Source organism: Saimiri boliviensis, chromosome 12 (genome assembly GCF_048565385.1).
Source record: "Saimiri boliviensis isolate mSaiBol1 chromosome 12, mSaiBol1.pri, whole genome shotgun sequence".
NCBI lineage: Eukaryota > Metazoa > Chordata > Mammalia > Primates > Cebidae > Saimiri > Saimiri boliviensis.
In genome coordinates, this window is record NC_133460.1 from 37967828 (window position 1) to 37990077 (window position 22250).

The 22250-nt window shown below is 37.5% G+C and overlaps 1 protein-coding gene and 1 non-coding gene across 3 annotated transcripts in view; both read right to left on the minus strand.

Annotated features, from left to right (window-relative positions):
• The window catches only part of IPMK (inositol polyphosphate multikinase), a 62745-nt gene that overhangs the window by 36285 nt on the left and 4210 nt on the right, over positions 1-22250 (minus strand). Inside the window, exons 1-3 of one of the 2 annotated variants that reach the window (XM_074382256.1) lie at positions 7167-21728; positions 5220-5305; positions 1495-1591 (exon numbers count right to left, since the gene is read on the minus strand). In XM_074382256.1, the coding sequence (XP_074238357.1) occupies positions 1495-1591; positions 5220-5305; positions 7167-7176 (193 nt within the window). In that variant the 5' untranslated portion in view covers positions 7177-21728. Of the gene's footprint in view, positions 1-1494; positions 1592-5219; positions 5306-7166; positions 21729-22250 lie in introns of those variants that run through there. The other variant, XM_039478485.2, reaches the window with a different exon arrangement.
• On the minus strand, positions 6156-6259 carry LOC120367489 (small nucleolar RNA U13). Its single transcript, XR_005581867.1, has one exon. It is a non-coding gene; the product is annotated as a small nucleolar RNA U13 (small nucleolar RNA).

Below are 22250 nucleotides of genomic sequence, written 5' to 3' on the forward strand. Positions count from 1 at the left end.
TAATCAAACACCATCCTCAGCAACCTTTGTTAATATTTCAGCATCACTTTACAGAAAAATAGTGATTTACTCTAAATTAAACAGCGATCAGAAGCAATGTTCATTGGAATCTAGATATTGTAACTTCTCCTTTCCTTTATCTCATTCCTAGCATTCCTGAAAACTTCCACTTACCACAAAGGGAGAAAGAAAAGGAAGACATTAAATGGAAAGGTCTACAAAGCAAAAGAGTTTCTACAGGCATGTGCAAGAGATTATATAGAGAATGATGACCAAATTTGGGGCAATCATAATGACTTGCGAAATAATTTAAGCAAAATGTTAATCTGAATCATAGACAAATATGTATCTGTGTGTGTGTGTGTGTGTGTGTGTGTATAATTAAATAAATAAATATATATATATATATATATATATATATGAATAAAAAGACCTGTAAGCCCACAAAAAGAAGGAAGGAATTCAGAGAGGGAGGAAGGAAAAAAGATAGTCGATGGAGCTTCAGCTCACTTTCTTTTTTTCCATACAATTAAAGTCCAGGGGAATCCTAAATAAAAGGGAGCCATCGATTTACTATTAGCTAGCTGAGGAGACTCACAGAGAGATACCAGGGTTCCCTACTAGCAAAATCTGGCATATGAAGTCAGTAAGTCATAGGAAGACAAGAACTGACAAAAGGAATAGGCAGGAACAGACTGGAATCCCCTTCTCTTTCTGTCCTCAAAGTGTGCTTCAAGAACTATCCACATCAGAAATACCCATGGCTTTTATTTAACAAGCTTATCACTACATTCCAACATACATTTGTATAAAAAAAATGTCTGGGAGTTGGGCTTATACATTTGCATTTTAACAAGACCACAGGTTATTTTTAAACTCATTAAAGTTTGAAGCTCTTTCCCCTCAATTCACCTTCGTCAATGGTTAGTCGATCTCAAGCTGCTTGTTTAATTAAACTGTGTATGCTCGGGTAACGGCCTTCTGGGGGCAAATACTGCTTCAGGTATTAGTTAATCTTTAAAAAGAGAAATTCTGCACCCTTATTTAGGTCATTTTATTCTCTATGAAACTTACCAGTGTTTTTCAAAGGACTGTAATTTAAAGCCTAGAGGTGAGGGATGAAGGAACAGGTTAAGAGACAGGGAGGAAGTCACGCAGAGTCAGTATTTTTCTTGATTTTTAAAACATTACTCAAAATGGGAAAAGAAACTGCACAATAAATTAGGACAGAACATCTGCAAATTAAGATAGCATTAAGTATATATGCTTCCATTCAACTATAAGAGATTAACCATTTACTTGTATAAGTCATTTTAAAAATGGTTATGAAAACAAAAGTATTAGTAAGTTTTATTTAGTGAAAGAAAGATTAGAAAGCAAAACATACATATTTTGTGTTTTTGTAATACATACTAGGTCAAATTTTAATTTTACGTAAGGCCTTTAAAGAAGCTACACTCATTAATTAAAAGATAATTTTTATAAAAAGATTACCATTTGGTGCAGTGGGAGGTGACCAGATGCCATAATATTTTGGTAAATATTTTCGTAGCTCTAGAAGAACACCATCAGTACAGTCAGCAGCATAAACCTGAAACAGAGAAATGTAACATTGCTAGGTTCCTATAATGATTTGTAACTACCCTGCACATTTCTCAGATAAAATATATTATGTTGAATCATAATTCATCCGGTTTGGCTTCGACTGCAAGTAAATTTGGAACAAGTGAAAAATATTACTGTGGGTCTCCAATGAGTAACTATGTATTATTTAGAATACTCTCTTCTTGGTTATCTAATTCTAGCCTTTTACTGTCCTTGGACTATTTTACAACTTTGTAAGTTACAGATATTGATAGCAAATGCAAAATGACTCTTGTCCATAGACATGCAACTAAATTCTGGTCAGAGGACGTTCTTCTGAGTTTCCTCCATGCATCCTGAGAGGAGGATATGTAGTGTCCATATGAAAATTCATCTCTAACTTCCACTATTCCACATAAATGTGTGTTTTCTTGACTTCTCTTTTGAATCAGTTTTAAAATCTGCCTGGTTCTCTCATTAAACAGTAAGTTAAAGCAAATCTTTTACACATATTTATTTTATATCAGTAAGTGGATTTTTGCTTTTATCTCACTGAAGTTTACTGGTGTAAAATGCTTAGGAAAACTTGTTTTAGAATATAATTATATATGCCAAACCATATTAATGTCAAGTAGCTGTATGCAACATAATTCTTCAGAATAAACTCAAGTGTAGCAGACTCTTGGCAGACCAAATATCCATGTGGTACACTGTATTTCCCAGACTCCCCTGTTGAAATGTTAGCAGCAGTGATATTAGTCACTTCCAGGCCAGCGTAATTTAGAGCAAGTATACCTGAATGTCCCTCCATTTCTAACACAATGACCATGGGTGCAGAGTTGAGGATAAGCTAATTACAAGACAGAGGAATAAAACAGATCTCTGTGTACTGATCTAAAGAACTCCATGATGTATTTATAAATCAAAAAGATAAAAGGCATATTACATACAAATATATATAGCAGGTTCATGAAATTAAGTAAGATACACATGTGTGCATCATCTCTGTAAAGGCATAGGAAAAATTAAAAATATGCATTTAAAACTACTCATAGTTTAATTCTGAAATGGAAATGAAAGAGATAAATTTTTTCTTCTGATTTTTAATATTTTTTAAAAGTAGTGGGACTGGTGTTTACTGTAATATGCCAGATGAGATAACCTAAAAATCTTTCTATCTAGAAATGTAGACTAAAATATAACAAATACTTTCTTAAATGCATAGCTGGGCTGTCAAGGAAAAAAAAGGGAATTCTTCTTAGTTTTGCATGCTTAGTGCAATTCTTCTCAGTTTTTGCATGAAACAGAAGTGTTAACCTGAGCAGTGATGTTTGGGCTTCACAGAGGTTCACTCAAGACTTAAACCAAAGGATCTCAGAACTCGGGAACAAGGCAGAGCTGAGGACAGTTACTATACTAAAACACAGAGAGTAAATAAAATTCTAAAACCTGAACTTGGCTTCCTTCTGCCTCCCTCAACCACTAAACTCCAAGAATGCTGGCAGCTAAGCTGATAGAGAAAAACAGAGAAGTGGCAAATAAACAATATTAGGAATGAAAAGGGAATCTCAACTGACAGAGCAGAAATTGTTTTAAAATACTAGGAAAAGCTTTGTCAAGTGGGCAATTTTGTATTAAAAAGGTAATCTAGGCCAGGTGCAGTGGCTAACACCTGTAATCCCAACACTTTGAGGGGCTGAGGTAGGTGGATTACCTGAGGTCAGGAGTTCTAGTCTAACATGGCGAAACCCCATCTCCATCAAAAATACAAAAATTAGCTGGCATGGTGGCAAAAGCCTGTAATCCCAGCTACTCAAGAGGCTGAGGGAGGAGAATCACTTGAACCTAGGAAGCCAAGGTTGTAGTGAGTACAGAGATAGTGCCACTGCACTCCAACCTAGGCAACAGAGCAAGATCATATCTCAAAAAAAAAAAAAAAAAAAAAAAGTACTGTACTATCACACTAACAAATAAAAAATCTGAAAGGCTGGAGCGTAGTGGCCCAATCTCAACTCACTGCATCCTCTGCCTCCTGGATTCAAGTGACTTTCCTGCCTCAGTCTCCCAAGTAGCTGGGATTATAGACATGATGATATAGAAATCTGTTTTTGTATTTTACCACATTAACAGATTAAAGAAGGAAACTCACATCATCATTTCAATAGATATCAAAAAGGTAGCTGGAAGGGCCGGGCGCAGTACTCACGCCTATAATCCCAGCACTTTGGGAGGCCGAGGCGGGCGGATCACAAGGTCAAGAGATCGAGACCATCCTGATCAACAAGGTGAAACCCCGTCTCTACTAAAAATACAAAAACTAGCTGGGCATGGTGGTGCTTGCCTGTAGTCCCAACTACTCGGGAGGCTGAGGCAGGAGAATTGCTTGAACCCAGAAGGCGGAGGCTGCAGTAAGCCAAGATCGTGCCATTGCACTCCAGCCTGGGTAACAACAGCAAAAATCCGTCTCAAAAAAAAAAAAAAAAAGGTAGCTGGAAAACATTCAATGTTCATTCATGCTTTAAATTGTTTCCTAAAACTAGAAGGGTCAGGCATCGTGGCTCATGTCTGTAATCACAAAAGTTTGGGAGGCAGAGGCAAGAGGACTGCTTGAGCCTAGGAGTTCAAGACCAGCCTGGAAAACATAGTGAAACCTCATCTCTACAAAAAAAATTTTTTTAAATTAGCCAGGCATGCTGGCCTGTGCCTGTAGTTCCAGCTACCGTGGGGAGGTTGGGGTAGGGGTGGGGAGATACTGAAGTGAGAGGGTCACTTGAGCTTAGGTGTTCAAGACTAGCCTAGGCAACAAAGTGAGATCCCATCTCTACAAAAAATACAAAAATTAGCTAGGCTCCGTGATACACGCCTGTAGTTTCAGCTACCTAGGAGAAACAGGCTAAGGTGGGAGGATAGCTTGAGCCTGGGAGGCAGAGGTTGCAATGAACCAAGATCATGCCACTGTATTCCAGCCTGGGCAACAGAGCCAGACCTATCTCAAAAAAAGAAAAAATCAAAACAGGAAAAGATGCTATGTATCGTCCCTTTCCCACTCCACCCTGCTCCACCCAAGAGGCTGACTTATATCAACTGCATCAGTGAGGTCCTTTGCCTTTTTGCTCTTAGAAGACAAAAATAAGAGACTAGAGGATATGAGAAGAGTTGAGGTCAGTTATTTACTTCTCTAGCTTCCTCCTTAACAGGTCATATCTTCTCATGAAGTTACCTTCCCTGGGTTCCAGGAAACGTTCTCTCCACATCAGGCCCAGGGATGGTATAACATCATAACATCTCTTGCATGTTGCCATAAGCTCTGACCCTACCTCTGTAAATAGTTCCTTTATGAAACCAACTGAGCATACCATTCGTTTCTTGACAAAATGTTGCCTCACAGAGGGTAATTTCAATTTCCTTAACCTGAGAAGAAGTATCTACCACAAACACAGAATAAGAATCTAAGAATTGAAATAGAAAATACTAGACTGAATCACATAAAGATAAGCATTGTTTTCCATGAAGCTTTTGTTTCTGTTACATACACACAGTGACCATGCTGTCAAGTATGTGTCTTACTGTGAGTCACCACAAGACAACTCTGAAAAACACTTTTAATACAATGAAACAAATCTTACCTCACTTACCATATTATAGAATTCCAGCTCTCTTGGGCCCCTTGGAGGTGGTTGTAACTGTTTCAAAACTGTGCCATCTGGATGTTGCAGTATACCTATGGAACAAAAATCAGAAATTTTTTAATGCTTTAATAACAGTAAAGTGTGCTTCATAAAATAGATTTGTTCCTGAAGTGACAGGTAAACTACTTCCTTTAAACTTAAGGGTTTACTTTTACTTATTTCAGAAATTCTAACATTCAACCAACAGGTTTCAGTACTTGTTACATGCAAAGCACCAGAACACAAATTCCAAATATCTTAGTTTTATTGTCTCCAATCACTACCTCTTTTGACACCCTCAGGCTTTATAATACATAGAACATATGTGTAACATTGTATAGAAATTTCTTAGTAATAGGCTTTCCATAAGATGTTAATTTATAGTTATAAGAAGCAAGTTAAAAGCAATAGCACAAATTGACCCCACTTTTAAAACCAGAAAAGAATATATGTGTCAACAGTGGCCATATATGAATTTCCTACTTGGTAATTTTTTGTAAATCTCTCTTGTCTCTTATAAGAAAGCAATTAAAGTACTTCCTGATTCAAATGCACTGTATACAACTGTATAGATAGTACAAGGGCATCTAGCCAATAGGTAAAGTGACAGCTGAAATCAGGCGACAAGCCTAGAGCAGGAAGGGATACCATTTTATAATCTGCCCACTCAAAGGAAGAGACTTTTTATAAAGTTACCATATGTATAACAACACTGGTCCTATTCCTAGCCCATGAAGATTCATTCCAAATTTATATGTTAAAATCTTAAATTTTGATATATTGGAATTTTATAAAATCATGCTAGTGAGACTATGACTCAAATAAACATATTTAGAATTCTGACATAATATGCCACTTGAGTTTCCTTTTCTTTTTGGCAAGTGTTAGGAATTCTTTTCTTCCTATCAGACAGGTAATATGCTAACACTGTAACAAGACTGGAGTGAGCTACATCTCACACATGAGCATGAAAACTCAATCATTGTGCTTATGAACTACAGAACAATCTAGAATTTTTAATAATGGCAAAAATGCAGAATTCAGCCAACAGAAGCAGACAGAAAATCTCACAAGATACAGAAGTCGAGTTGTTGTTTTTAATCTTAAGACTTAGACATAGGCCAGGCATACTGGCTCACACCTGTAATTCCAGCACTTTGGTAGGCTGTGGCTGGAAGGTCACTTGAGGCTCAGAGTTTGAGATGAATCTGGGCAACATAGTAGAGAGCCTGTTTCTACAAAAAATTAAAAAAAGAAAATTAGCTGGGCATGGTGGCACGTGTCTATAGTCCCAGCTACTCAGGAGAATGAGGTGGGAAGATGGCTTGAACTCAGGAGTTTGAGGCTGCAATTAGCTATGATCATATCACTGCACTTCAACCCGGGTGACAGAGCAAGAGACCCTCTCTTAAAAACCTTTTTTTTTTTTTTAATTTTATAAAGACCTAGATATAGAATAGAAGGAAGGTAAATATTAGCCTGTATAAGACTGGATGGTAAACAATCAAAAGACTTCAAAGAGTAGTACAACATAACTAAAAGTTACTGAAGAAGTCCAACATAACTTCTGTTCCTGAAGGTTGGGATGAAGTACAAGAAAGGCCTTTACTCTCATGGTTATGACATTTTCTGTGGGGCTAAAATGAGTAAAGAAGCTTTGATGAATAGAATTCCAGAGGAAAATAAAACTTGAACTTTCATAAATAAGCAGAGAACCATGACAGCTTCCCTGCCTTGAGCAAACACCTTGCCCAAATACAGGTGATCTTCCATTAGACAAATACATATTGTTAGGCAAGCAGAAATCAGCCAAGCTGTAGACAACAGTGTGGGATAGCAGGATGGATTAGAGACTGTAATAATCCCCACACAAAAAGAGATTGTTTGGCCCAATAAGTCTCCCATATTACTCACCTTGCAACATAATCCCTCAAGTTTGAGAAGACAGAAGATGGTAATCTCTGGTATTCTCTAGGCAAATAAATTCCAGAATCCAAGTAAACCAACAGTAAATCAAGAGTATCTAAACCTGCAACCAAATCCCCACCCCTAGCTCAAAAACTGTCAAGATAAAAAAAAGGAGGCCCCTTGGAAGGCTGAGCCAGTAACAGATACACTGAATCAGAGACTGCAGCCTAGCACTAACTCAACTAAACTCAATCCCTTACCCTAAACACAGAAAAGGGCATGTACTCCATGGGGGAACCAAAACAAAGCAAAAAAAAAAAAAAAAAAAAAAATAGTACATATCACTTCCCACTGTTCTTTAAATAAAATGCCCTAAATTTAGGGAAAAATTATGATACATACTCAAAATATCCGGAAAACAAGCAGCACAATTAAGAGAAAACATAACAAATAGGAGATGACACACAGATGACCAAGTCATTCTAATTAGCAAGCAAGCATACTAAAACAAAAATCGTAAATATGCTAAAGATATTTATAAATACTCTTTCACTGGAAATTTTTGTTTGAGTGAATTTGTTCATCCGTCACTGGGGCAGAGTCTGTGGGTCAGACCCCGATATTTCCCAAAGTAGCTATACTAATTTACATCTCTAGCAACTGTTACTGTTCCCTTTCTCCACATCTTGGCAGCATCTGCAATTTTTAAACTTTCCTTTAAAAATTGATTTTTTGTTTGTTTGTTTTTGAGATAGGGTCTCACTTTGTAACACAGGCTGGAGTGCAATGGCACAATCATAGTTCACTGCATCCTCCAACCCTTGGGCTCAGGCAATCCTCCCACCCCAGCCTCTCAAGGCTGGGATTACAGGCATAAGCCACCACACTCAGCTTGACTTTTTAATAACAGCCATTTTAACTAGCATGAGATAATATCTCACTGTTTTTTAGATTTAAATTTAGTGATGTTGAGCAGTTTTTCATACCCCAATTGGTCACTTATATGTCTACTTTTGAGAGATGTCTATTGAGAATCTTTGTCTAGTTTTAACTGGATTATTATTTTTGCTGTTAGGTTTGATTTCTTTATATATTCTGCTTATTAATCTGTTCTCACATGGATAGCTTCCAAATATTTTCTCCCATTCTGTAGGCTGTCACTCTGTTGATTGTTTCCTTTGCAGTTCATAAGCTTTTTGGCTTGATGTAACCCCATTTGTCTATGTTTGCTTTTGTTGCATGTACCTTTGAGGTCTTATCCAAAAAATCTTTGCCCAGACCATTGTCCTAAAGTATTTCTCCAATATTTTCTTCTAGTAGTTTCATGTTTTACATCCAATCCAATCAAATATACATTGGCTTTATATATATATATGGTAAGAGACAGAGGTCTAGTTTCAGTTTTCTGCTTATGAATATCCAATTTTCCCACCACATTTATTGAAGACACCATCCCTTCCCCAGTTTATGTGCTTGGAACCTTTGTCAAAAATCAATTGGTTGGAAATGTATGAATTTATTTCCAAGTTCTCTATTATGTTCCATTAAACTATGTGTCTGTTTCTGTTAGTGCCATACTGTTTTGGATATTATAACTATGTAGTCAATTTTGAAGCCAGGTAGTATGATGTTTCCAGCTTTATTCTTTTTGCTCAGGATTTCTTTGGGTATTTGAGGTTTTTTGTGGTTCCACAGAAATTTAGGACTTTTTTCTATTTCTCTGAAGAGTGTCTTTGGTGACTGGATAGAGATTACATCGGCTCTGTAGACTGCTTTGGTAGTATGGACATTTTAATGACATTATTCTTCCAATCCATGAACATATCTTTCCCTATTGTGTGTCTTCTTCAATTCTTAGGTTTCATTATAAAGATATTTCACTTTTCTGGTTAAATTTTTTCCTAGAGTTTGTTGTTGTTAACTACTGTACATGAGATTGCTTTTTTAATTTCTTTTTCAGATTATTCACTGCTGCTCTACAGAAATGCGGATTTTTGTATGTTAACTTGTACCTTGCAGCTTTGTTGAATTCTTTCATCAGCTCTAACAGTATTTTGGCGGAGTCTTTAGATTTTTCTAAATATAAGATCATGTTGTCTACAAACAAAGATAATTTGACTTCTTTCTGTCTTATTTCCTTCTCTTGACAAATTACTCTGACTAGGACTTCCACTCATATGTTGAATAGAGTGATGAAAATAGGCGTCCTTGTCTTGTTCTAAGAGCTCACAGAAAGGGATTCAGTTTTTCCAAATTCAGTATTATATTAGCTATGAGTTTTCACAAATGGCCTTTATTGTTCTTAAGTGTGTTCCTTCTATACACAACAGTTTGGTGAGAGTTTTTATCAGGAAGAAATGTTGAATATTATCAAATCTTTTTAGCATCTATTGAAATAATTATACGGTTTCTGTCCTTTATTCTGTGAACGTGATGTACCATGTTTCTTAATTTGCCATGCTATGTCAAACCATCCTTAGAGACTTTCAGCCTATTTCACTTCTAATTTTGGTTTTGGTTTGTTCTTGCTCTTCTAGCTCAAGGTGCATCATTAGTTTATTTGAAGTCTTCCTACATTTTGATGTAGGTGTTTATTACTATAAACTTCCCTCAAAGAACTGCTTTTCTTGCCTCCCATGTGTTGGTATGCTGTGTTTCCATTTCAATTTGTCCAAAGACATTTTATAATTTATTTTAATTTCTTAATTGACTCCATTCATTGTTCAGGAGCATGTTGTTTAGTTTCCATAAATTTGTACTATCTCCAACGTTCCTTCTATTATTGGTTTCTAGGTTTATTCCATGTGGTCAGAAAAGATACCTGCTATAATTTTTGTTTGTTTGTTTTTTTCAGTCCCTAGGATTTTTATTAAAATATTACTAATCTGAGAAATACAAAGCTGGGAACCATGGGAACAGGAGATAACAAGAATTTCAATTATTTTAATGCCAGTATGCATAATATAAACCAGATGTCATCAAATCTTACAGCTTTCTGGGAACAATCTTTAAGATGCAAATGCAGTAGTAAGAAATTACCCTGCCCTTCCCACCAGCCAGTATTTCTGTTGTGTTCTCCAGAGAATACATTCTCTTTTTTTTTTTAATTGCATTTTAGGTTTTGGGGTACATGTGAAGAACATACAAGATTGTTGCATAGGTACACACGTATTATTTTTATTGTTAAAAATGTGTTAAGACTTGCTTTGTGACTTAACATATGATTTATCCTGGAGAATGCTCCATGTGCTGTTTAGAAAAATGTGTATTCTGCAACTGTTTAATGCAATATTCTGTAAATGTCTGTTAGGTCCATTTAGCTTACAGTCCAGTTTAACTCTGAAGATTGTTGATTTTTCTGTCTGGATCATGTGTCCATTGCTGCAAGGTCCCCTACTGTTACTGTATTACAGTCAATTTTTCCCTTTAGGTCCATTAGTATGTTCGATACATTTGGGTGCTCCAGTGTTGACTCCCTACACATTTACAACTATTATATCCTCTTGCTGTACTACTGACTCCATCATTATGTAACAGATGGCCTCCTTTGTTCTCTGTAGCATTGTTGACTTAAAGTTTATTTGATCTGATACAACAATAGCTACTCCAGCTCCTTTTTGGTTTGCATTTGCATGGAATATCTTTGCATCCTTTGCTTTCAATCTGTGCATGTCTTTAAAGGTAAAGTGAGTTTCCTGCACACAGCATATAGTTGGGTCTAGTTTTATTATCCATTCAGCAACTCTATGTCTTTTTATTGGAGAATTTAATACATTTACACTCAAGGTGTGATAGGTAAGGGTTTACTACTGTCATTTTGCTAGTTGTTTTGTGGTTGTTTTGTAGATCTTTTCTTCCTTTATTCCTCTTACTGTCTTCCTTTGCAGTTAAAGATTTTTTCTAGTAGTATGTTATGATTCTGTGGCATTTATTTTTAGTGTCTCTCTTACAGGTTTTTTGGTTTGCGGTTACCACAAGGCTTATAAAAAACATCTTGTAGTTATAACAGGTTATTTTAAAGTGATAACAACTCAGTGTGGATTGCCATGTATCAAAAACAAACTCTGTAACACCGTATCACCCCCTGTACTTTGACTTGCATGTTTCAATTTATACCTTTTCATATTGCCTTTTAACCAATTGTTGCAGTTACTGTTTTTAAGAGTTTTTTTAGTCTTCATATTTAAGATGTAAGTGGTTTTATTTATCACAATTATAGTATTACTCTGAATTTGACTGTTTTTACTTTTTTTTATTTTTAGGCTCATGGGTCCATGTACATGTTCAATCTGTACGAAAATTGTGTGTCATGAAAGTTTGGTGTACAGACTATTTCATCACACAGATAATAAGCATAATACCACATAGGTAGTTGTTTTACTTTTATCCATGATTTTTTTTTTTTTTTTTTTTTTTTTGAGATGGAATCTCCTATTGGCGTCCAAGGTGGAGAGCAATGGTACAATCTAGGCTTGCTGCAACCTCCACCTTCTGGGTTCAAGCAATTCTCCTGCCTCGGCCTCCCAAGTACCTGGGATCACAGGTGCCCACCACCACACCTGGCAAATTTTTCTATTTCTACTAGAGACCTAGAGACAGGGTTTTACCATGTGAGCCAGGCTGGTCTCAAACTCTTGACCTCAGATGATCTGCCCGCCTCAGCCTACAAAAGTGCTAGAATCACAGGCATGAGCCACTGCACCCAGTCTTATCGATGAGTTTTTTAACTTTAGATGTTTTCTTGTTACATCTTAGCATCCATTTCCTTCAGATTGAAGAACTCCCTCTAGCGGTCTGATATGGTTTGGCTGTATCCCCACCCAAATCTTGCCATCAATTGTAATAATCCTTATTATTACAAGGGCAATACCAGGTGGAGATAACTGAATCATGAGGGTGGTTTCCCCCATACCATTCTTGTGGTAGTGAATAAGTCTCATGAGATTTGATAGTTTTATAAATGGGAGTTTCCCTGTACAAGCTGTCTTGCCTGCTGCTACGTAAGACATGACTTTGCTCCTCGTACACCTTCTGCCATGATTGTGAGGCCTCCCCAGACATGTGGAACTGTGAGTCAATTAAATCTCCTTCCTTTATAAATTACCCAGTCTCAGATATGTCTTTATTAGCAGCGTGAGAACAGACTAATACACGGTTCTTATAAAACAGGTATGGCATTGATGAATTCCCTCAACTTTTGTTTGTCTGGAAAAATCTTTCTTTCCTTTGTGTTTGAAAAATGGTTTTACTGGGCCAGGCGCAGTGGTTCACGCCTATAATTCTAGTACTTTGGGAGGCTGAGGTGGGTGGATTGCCTGAGCTCAGGAGTTTGAGAGCAGCCTGGGCAACACAGTGAAACCCTGTCTCTACTAAAATATAAAAAATTAGCCAGGCATGGCAGCGTGTGCCTGTAGTCCCACCTACTCAGGAGTCTGAGGCAGGAGAATTGCTTGAAACAAAAGGTGGAGGCTGCTGTAAGCCAAGATCACGCCACTGCATTCCAGCCTGGGTGACAGAGCAAGACTCCATCTCCAAAAAAAAAAAAAGGAAGAAAGAAAAAAGAAAAATAGCTTTACTGGGTACAATATTCTTGGATGACAATTTCCCTTCCACCTTCCCTTCCTTCCTTCAAATATAGCATTCCAGTGTCTCCTGACCTGTAGGGTTTCTACTGAGGAATCCAATGAAAGCCATATTGGGGCTCCATTGACTGAGACATGTTTCTTTTCTCTTGATGGTTTGAGTATTTCTTCTTTGTCTTTGATTTTTGCTAATTTGATTGTAACGTACGTTGGGGAATTCCCTCTCTAGGTTGAATTTGACTGGTAACCTTGGAGCTTTCTTTGCCTGGATGTTGTCATCTTTCTTCAGATTTTGGAAATTTTCAGCCATCATTTCCTTAAATTTGCCTTCTAGGCCTTTTTCACTCTCATCTCCTTTAAAAATTCCAATTACCAGAGATTGCTTCCCTTAATGGTGTCTCAGAATTCTTGTAGGCCCTCTTCATTCTTTATTCTTTTCTTTTTGCTCTTCTGTTTAGGTAACTTCATAGCTTCTACCCTTAAACTCATTAATTCTTTCCTCTGTTTGATCAAATTTGCTGTTGAAACTTTCTAATGAGTTTTTCCATTCAGTTACGGTACTCTTCATTTATAGGATCTGTGTTTTTTAAAAAATAATTTCTATTTTTTGTCAAACTTCTCATTTTGTTCCCGGACTGTTTTCTAAATTTCATTTAGATTTCTATCCATATTTTCTTGTGATTCCCTAAACTTCTTCAAAAAAATTATTCTAAATTCTCTTTCAAACATCTTGTAGATCTTTAGTTCTTCTGGTTCATTACTGGAGTTCAGTTGGTTTCTTTCAGTAGTATCATATTTTGTTGGATTTTCACAATCCTTGCATCTTTATGTTGATGCCTGCACATTTGAAGAGACAGTTATCTCTTGTAGTTTTTGCAGATGTTCTTTATTGGTATTAGACCTTTACTTTTTAGTATCAGAACTTAAAAATGGCCTGTTGTTTCCTCCTGTTCAGTGGATGACTTACAGTAAGTACTGAAACTAAAACACTGCACTAGAATAATTCATTGCACTGTCATTGTTTTCTGGTCTGAGGAAGACTTATAGTGAACATTGTAGCATAAATGTGGTTATAGGATGAAAGTGCTGTCCTGCCATTGTTTCACACTCTAGGAAAGATTTACAGTGAGCACGAAAGCTTAAACACTGCCCGAGAACTATACTGCTGCCCTACCACTGTTTCTCAAACCTGGGAAAACTTAGGTGGGCACCGCAACTTAATCATGGCTGTTAGTTGTTTCCATCCAGGGAAGGTTCCACACAAGTGCCTGACCTTTGTGGAAAACCTGGGATTCAGGCTTTCCCATAGACTATGCCTCTGCAGCTCTATGGCATCAGCCAGTCTCTTCAGCATGGTTTCCCAGTCGATTGGAACACTGAGTAGCCATAAAGAAACACACACCTGTCACTGCAATCACTGACTCACTTTTGCTCCAATACACTCCAGTTGGTTCAGCCCTTCTGGCATTTCCAGTGGTTCCTGTGAGATGGAACTGGAATGGGCTTTCCATAAGATTCCCAGACCAGTGAGAAGATCGAACATCCACCTCCAGTTATCTTCTCTCACCTCAGAAACCATGGATCTAGGGAGATTTTCTGTGAGTGGTGTTATGCCAGCTTGGGGGAGAGGATGGCACAGTCTGAAATTATGATTTCTCTCATCAGTCAAATTTCCTCTCAGGTCTGTGAACACAGAAGATTTCTCTGATTCTCCCCCAAGTTCTCATGTATTCAGACTGGTGCTCTTGTCTTTGAATGGTTTCTAATTGTATTTTTACGAAAGCAGTGATGCTAGGGAATCTTCTATTCTGCCACCTTGATGCTATCACCATCTAGGTGATTTATATTTCCTTTTTTTTTTTTTTGTAAATTTCTCCTGGAAATTTCTATGATAAAGTATTAACTAGGTGTGGTAGTTCACACCTATAATCCCAACACTTTGGAAGGTTGAGACAGGAGGAAAACTGGAACCCAGGAGTTCAAGACCAGCCTGGGCAAAATAGTGAGATCCCATCTCTAAAAAAAAAAAAAAAAAAAATAGCCAGGCAAGTTGGCACATGCCTGTAGTCTCAGCTACTTGAGAGGCTGACATGAGAGGATCACTTGAGCCCAGGAGGCTGAGGCGTCAATGAGCTGTGATCACACCACTGCACTCCAATCTGAGTTTAAGAGACCCTGCCTCTAAAAACAAACAGAACAAAACAAATGAAAACATCTATTGCTTTTATTATTAGAGAAGAAAATCTGTGATAAAAGAAAGTATATACATACTAAGAGAAACACAGATTCTGTTTAATCTTAATTATGTAAAGAGGGTATTTAAAAAGATAAAGAACAGCCAGGCCCAGTGGCTGTAATCCCAGCACTTCCAGAGGCCAAGGTGGATTGATTGCCTGAGGTCAGAAGTTCAAAACCAGTCTGGCCAACATGGTGAAACCCTATCTCTACTAAAAATACAATAATTAGCCGGGTGTGGTGGCAAACACCTGTAGTCCCAGCAACTCAGGAGGCTGAGGCAGGAGAATCACTTGAACTTGGGAGGCAGAGGTTGCAGTGAGCCAAGATCACACCACTGTACTCCAGCCTGGGCAACAGAGCAAGACTCCATCTCAATAAATAAATAAATAAGTAAATAGAATAAAAAACATTTTTAAAATGTGAGAAAATATTTGACAAGGCAATGGCTGATACGTTCTAAAAGTATTAAGAAACATAACAATGTACAGCCAAGATGCTCAGAGAATCCCAAACAGACAGAAAAAAATCAAACCCCAGACACTTTTTAACAAACGAGTTAAAAGTGAAAGAATGGAAAAGATGTATCATGCAATTATTGCTCATAAGAACATTTGATATAGTACTATTATATATCAGACTATATAGTATTAGAGACAGTAGATTACATTGAGGACAGTAGAGACCATTGTATATAAAGAGAGACATTTCATAACAATAAAAAGTTCAGTTCATTAAGATGATACAAAAACCTTAAATGCGTGTGTACCAAATTATCTGGTGCTTCAAAATACATGAAGCAAAAACTGACAGAACTGAAAGGACAGACAGATCCACAAAGGACAAACCCATAATTACTCTCTCAATAAGTGATAAAACAAATGGAATATTAGTAATGATATATAAAATTTGAACAACAAACAAGTTGACCAAATTGACACCTGTAAAATGAATGCTACAGCCAACAGAATATATATTATTTTAATATATAAAGGGAGCATTTACCAAGATTGACTATGGGCTGGACCTTGAAACAAGTCTAAAATCTAACGAGGTTGAAATCATAGAGAATATTGATAAAGGGAGTATTTTCTAACCACAATGGAAATAATAAGATAGTTGGGAAATAATAAGAAAGTTCACAAGGGAAATTAGAAAGTATTTTAATTAAATTATAATAAAAACGTTATCAAAATTTGTGGGACACAGCTCAAGTATCACTTAGAACTTAAACGGAAATGGGCAGTTTTAAATGCTTGCATTAGAAGAAAAAGGAGGTGTCCAATTTAAAATGTCAGAAAAAGAACATATTAATTCCAAATAAATAGAAAGAGAGGAATCAAAAATCAAAGAAATGAGAAATGGACAATGATGAAAAATCAATGAAATAAAAAGGTTCTTTTAGATCATTCCAGGAATATAAGTTGGTTTAAATATTTCAAAATGAATAAATATACTGATGTTTTGAGGAGACAGTTCTCACTGAGGAAAAAGGGAGATGTAAATACTGAATGTGGGAAGGCAAAAAAGAACCTTGTGGTGTTAAATTTAAATTATAGGTATGGGGACTAACTCAAATGTTTAAGAATATGAAATTATACACTTTGTGTCCAGTCTGTCAAAGGACAAACAGCAATCACACCCAAGGAGCCATGAACACACCTAGCGGCCAGACCATAGTTTCTAAATACCATTCATCCTGCTGTTAAAGGAACAAGGGTTTCTTCAAGAAAAATGGCTCATTTGAGGGCCAAGACAGGGAAAACACAAAAGAAGTGTGGAACATCGTTTTATGCCAGAAAGTTAAAAAACGCTTTAAAAGAAAAAAACAGGAAATATCAAAAAGACACAGGAGCCAGCTTGAAGTTTCCACTGCTCAAATCTGAGACAACCTTAACATCAAAATAAGCAGCAATAATAATGAATAATATCTATCCATTAAAGCATGAAAAAAATCCAGCTTAACATGAATGAATGAATGAGGAGAGAAATCTATTCCTTAATGTAGAATGCCAACTAACAAACATAATAGGAATGAGGGCTGGCAGAATGGCTCATGCCTATAATGCCAGCACTTTGAGAGGCTGAGGAGGGTGGATCGCATGAGCTCAGGAGTTCAAGACCAGCCTGACCAACATGGTAAAACCCTGTCTCTACAAAAAAAAAAAAAAAAAAATTAGTCAGGCATGATGGTGCACACCTATAGTCCCAGCTACTCAGGAGGCTTAGGTGGGAGGATCACTTGAGCCTGGGAGGTGGAGGTTGCAGTGAGCCATGATAGCACCACTGCACTCCAGCCTGGGTAACAGAGCAAGACCCCTTCTCAAAATAAACAAAAACAAAAACAAATGTAACAGGAATGATAGTTAGATTACTATTTTGCAATTATCATAGTACTATATGAGTCTGTCACATATTATCAGCCAAGGTAAAATTTCATGAGGAACAGGATATGTAGCAGTCTCAAAATAGTCCTCTCAAATTACTTAACAGCAAAAATGATAATGTTCCTGTGGCAAAACCTGGCAGAAATCACTTAACCAGGTGATCAAAGTTACCTCACCAATAATGCACCTGACATCCTATGTCTTATGATATGAATGCTTTGAGGACATGACATAGTCATATAATAGTTTCACCAAAAATGCATAATCTGAATATAATCATGACAGAACAATCATACAAAACTAATTTAAAGAACACTCTAAGGCCGGGCACGGTGGCTCAAGCCTGTAATCCCAGCACTTTGGGAGGCCGAGGCGGGTGGATCACAAGGTCAAGAGATCGAGACCATCATGGTCAATATGGTGAAACCCCGTCTCTACTAAAAATACAAAAAATTAGCTGGGCATGGTGGCTCGTGCCTGTAATCCCAGCTACTCAGGAGGCTGAGGCAGGAGAATTGCCTGAACCCAGGAGGTGGAGATTGCGGTGAGCCGAGATCGCGCCATTGCACTCCAGCCTGGGTAACAAGAGCGAAACGCCGTCTCAAAAAAAAAAAAAAAAAGAACACTCTAAAATGTCATACACCTATACTCTTCAAAAATTTTATGGTTATGAAAGATACAGAAAGAAGTGCTCCCAATAACAGGAAACTAAAGAATCATGAAAATGAAATGCAATGTGTGATCCTGAATGAAGGAAAGTGCTGTAAATGGTGTTACTAGAATAATGACAAAAGACGAATGTTAAATAGTCTGAATTTTGTAATTTTACTATGGTTAGGTAAGAAAATTATCTTATTTTTAGGCAATATACACAATTATTTAGAGGAAAGGGGTTGTGATGTCTAAAATTTAATCTGAAATGTTTCTGCACAATCATCATAAAGTAATAAAGCCTATGCAGCAAAATTAATATTAACAACTGATAAATCCAGACGAATGGCATACATTAGTTCACTCTACTATTCTGGCATCTTTTAATACATTTAAAATTTTTTCAAAAAAAACCCTTAAGGCAGTACAATTTATAGTAAAATCAAATACTTAAGGAAAAGCCTAGTAAACATTGTGTAAGACCTGTACACTAAAAAACTGACTCACTGAGAAAAATTAAAGGACTAAATAGAGAGATATACCACGTCCAAGTATCGGAAGGCTCAATATTGTAAAGAAATCAGTTCTCACCAAAGCAATCTACAGATTGAAGGCAATGCCAAATAAAATCTCATCAGGCTTCTGGGGGAAAGTAACAAGTTGATTTAAAATCTGTATGTAAATGCAAGGGACCAGAAAAAGCCAAGACAATCTTGAAATAGTAAATGGGATACATCAAGACTTATTACAAAAAATCAAGATTGTGAAGTAGGATAAACAAGCCAACGAAAATAAAAGGCCAAAAGCAAATCCAGGAAATTGATTGAATAAGCACAGCTGAGCTATTAAAAGAGAGAGAGAGAGAGAGAGAGAGAGAGAGAGAGAGAGAGAGAAAAGGAACTCTATGAACTGATACATATGGATTTCTAGGATACAGTCTTAACTCTTACAAGCAATGTGCAAAATAGTATATACAGCATACTATCCTTTGTATCATAAAGAATGGGAAATAAAACTTACATAGATCTATTTAATTCTGCAAAAAGAAACTCAAAAAGGATAAATCAGAAAACAATGAAATTGATTACCTACCAGAGATGCTGAGGAATGGATGGGTGAAGTGATAAGGGAGTGACACTTCTGATTATACTTTTCTGTAAAGTTTTGTTTTTTGGAAGCATGTTAATGTTACAAGCTTTCAAACATATAATTAAGTAAACAAAATTTGAGGAGTCGGAGATATGAATTTAAACAGAAACAAATGATCCCAACCATATTTCAAATGAATATGACTACTGCAAAAAAAGGAGAAAAAGAAATAACAACCAAAAAAATTTTTTAAAGTCTCATTCTATAGCCCAGGCTGGAGTGCTGTGGCACAATCTCAGCTCACTGCAACCTCCACTCCCAGGTTCAAGTGATTCTCCTGCCTCAGCCTCCTGAGTAGCTGGGACTACAGGCGCCACCAACACATCCACCTAATTTTTGCATTTTTTGTAGAGACAGGATTTCACCACGTTAGCCAGGCTGGTCTCGATCTCCTGGCCTCAAATGACCCTCCTGCCCTGACCTCCCAAAGTGTTGGGATTACAAGCATGATGAGCCACTATCCCCAGCCCCAAGTAACTTTTGAACACAGTTTTCAACAACATACCCACAGTATAAGAAAATCTCATCCTAAATTCTTTATTCTAGGTTTGTTTCCTGAAGTAGTGTGGGTATAGAAATTCTGAAAATTATAGGATTGAGCAAAAGAATAAACATATTAATATCACTGGGAGCCAGGATTCTCACTATAGAAAAAGGGAAATACAAACTTAGAATCAAGGAAAAGGAAGAACTCTGGGGTTTAAATGAAATTTGAAATATGAAATTATAATTTCTAAAATATTTATACATACTTTAAAAATCATGTTCATTGAAAAGGCCTGGAGCAAATGATACTCCCACAGCTATGACAATACCTAGAAGCCAAGATCTTCGTTTCTAAACACCATTTTCCACTAAAAAGAAACCAGGGCTCCTTAGAGAAAAAAAATGGTTGATTCTAGGACTGGAGAAGGAAAGTTATGAGATAATTCTAAAAAAAAACCTATTGTGACAGAAAGCAAGTGCTCTCAATGGTCAAATTTAGGACAATTTGAGCAACAAAATAATTAAGCTCCTTTTTAAAAAACATTGAGATGTGATTAAAGCCTAGTAAATAAGTTCCACAATAGGTTATGATACATGTTATCAAATAGGAATCCATGATGCAAACTGATTATGAAAAAGCACATAAATACTTAGGGGTAAGGGGAGAGCTATTTCCTGGAATGCTAGCTGTTAAAGCAGAGGGAGTGAAAGCATTGGAAAAAAAAAAAATCACAATTTTTTAACTACCAGAATAAAGACAGCTTCAGGCAATACTCGACAGATGCCAAATCTAGGGATGAAGTTGAGAATCCAGATAGCTGCAAGACTGTAAAGTGTCTCCTCAAATATAGCTTATTAACTGTAGAATAGAAAATACTAACTATATACTGCAGACAGGCACGGTGGCTCATGCCTGTAATCCCAGCACTTTGGGATGCTGAAGCAGAAGAATCACTTGAAGCCAGTAGTTGAAAACCAGCCTGGGCAACAAAGCCAGACCGCATCTCTACAAAAAATTTTAAAATTAGCCGGGCCCAGCAGTGGCTCACGCCTGTAATCCCAGCACTCTGGGAGGCAGAGGCAGGTGGATTACCTGAGGCCAGGAGCTCAAGACCAGGTTAGCCAACATGGCAAAACCCCATCGCTACTAAAAATACAAAAATTAGCCAGGAGTGGTGGCACACTCCTGTAATCCCAGCTACTTAGGAGGCTGAAGCAGGAGAATCACTTGAACCTGGGAGAGGAAAGTTGCAGTGAGCCAAGACTGTGCCACTGTACTCCAGCCTGGGCGACAGAGCAAGACTCATTTCAAAAAAAAAAAAAAAAAAAATTAGCCTGGCCTAGTGGTGTGCACCTACACTCCTGGCAACTTGGGAGGCTGAGGCAGGAGGATAGCTTGAGCCCTGAATTTTGAGGCTGCAGTTAACTATACCACGCCACTGCACTCCAGCCTAGGTTGCAGAGCAGGAGCCTGTCTCAACAAACAAACAAACAAACAAAACACTATATACTGAAGAAGCCAGATCATACTTGAATCAGACAACCAGAATCAACCAACTACTAAAGGGCAGATATTATTGGCCTCCACTTATTTAATGTTCCAGCTGGAAATGTATCACCTGAATCCCATCATAAGGAACTATCAGAAACCCAAATTAAAGAACATTTCATAAAATAATTGGCCTGGACTCTTCAAAATGGCAATGTCATAAAAGATAGGGAAAGGCTGAGGATAGGATGCAAATGAAAGGATAGTAAAAGACATAACAACTAATTGCAATAAATGATTCTGGACTGGATCCTCTACTGAGAAAAACAAATGTGATAGAAGACATTACAGTATTGGAACAGTTGACAAAATGAGAATATAACTATAGATTAAAATATTATATCCCTGTTAAATTTCCCATAGTTGATCAATATGCTATGGCTACAGAAGAGAATATCTTTGTTCTTAAGGAAGACACACTAGCCGGGTGCAGTGGCTCATGCTTGCAATCCCAGCACTTTTTTTTTTTTTTGAGATGGAGTTTCGCTCTATTTACCCAGGCTGGAGTGCAATGGTGCCAACTTGGCTCACCGCAACCTCCGCCTCCTGGGTTCAGGCAATTCTCCTGCCTCAGCCTCCTGAGTAGCTGGGATTACAGGCATGAGCCACCATGCCCAGCTAATTTTTTGTATTTTTAGTAGAGACGGGGTTTCACCATGTTGACCAGGATGGTCTCGATCTCTTGACTTCATGATCCACCCGCCTCGGCCTCCCAAAGTGCTGGGATTACAGGCGTGAGCCACCATGCCCAGCCGAATCCCAGCACTTTGGGAGGCTGAGGCGGGTGGATCACGAGGTCAAGAGATCGAGACCATCCTGGCCAACATGGTGAAACCCCGTCTCTACTAAAAAAATACAAAAATTAGCTGAGTGTGGTGGCGTACACCTTGTAGTCCCAGCTACTCGGGAGGCTGAGGCAGGAGAATTCCTTGAACCCGGGAGGCAGAGGTTGCAGTGAGCCGAGATCGCACCACTGCACTCCAGCCTGGTGCCTGGCAACACAACAAGACTCTGTCTTAAAAAGAAAAAAAGGAAGACACACTGAAGTATT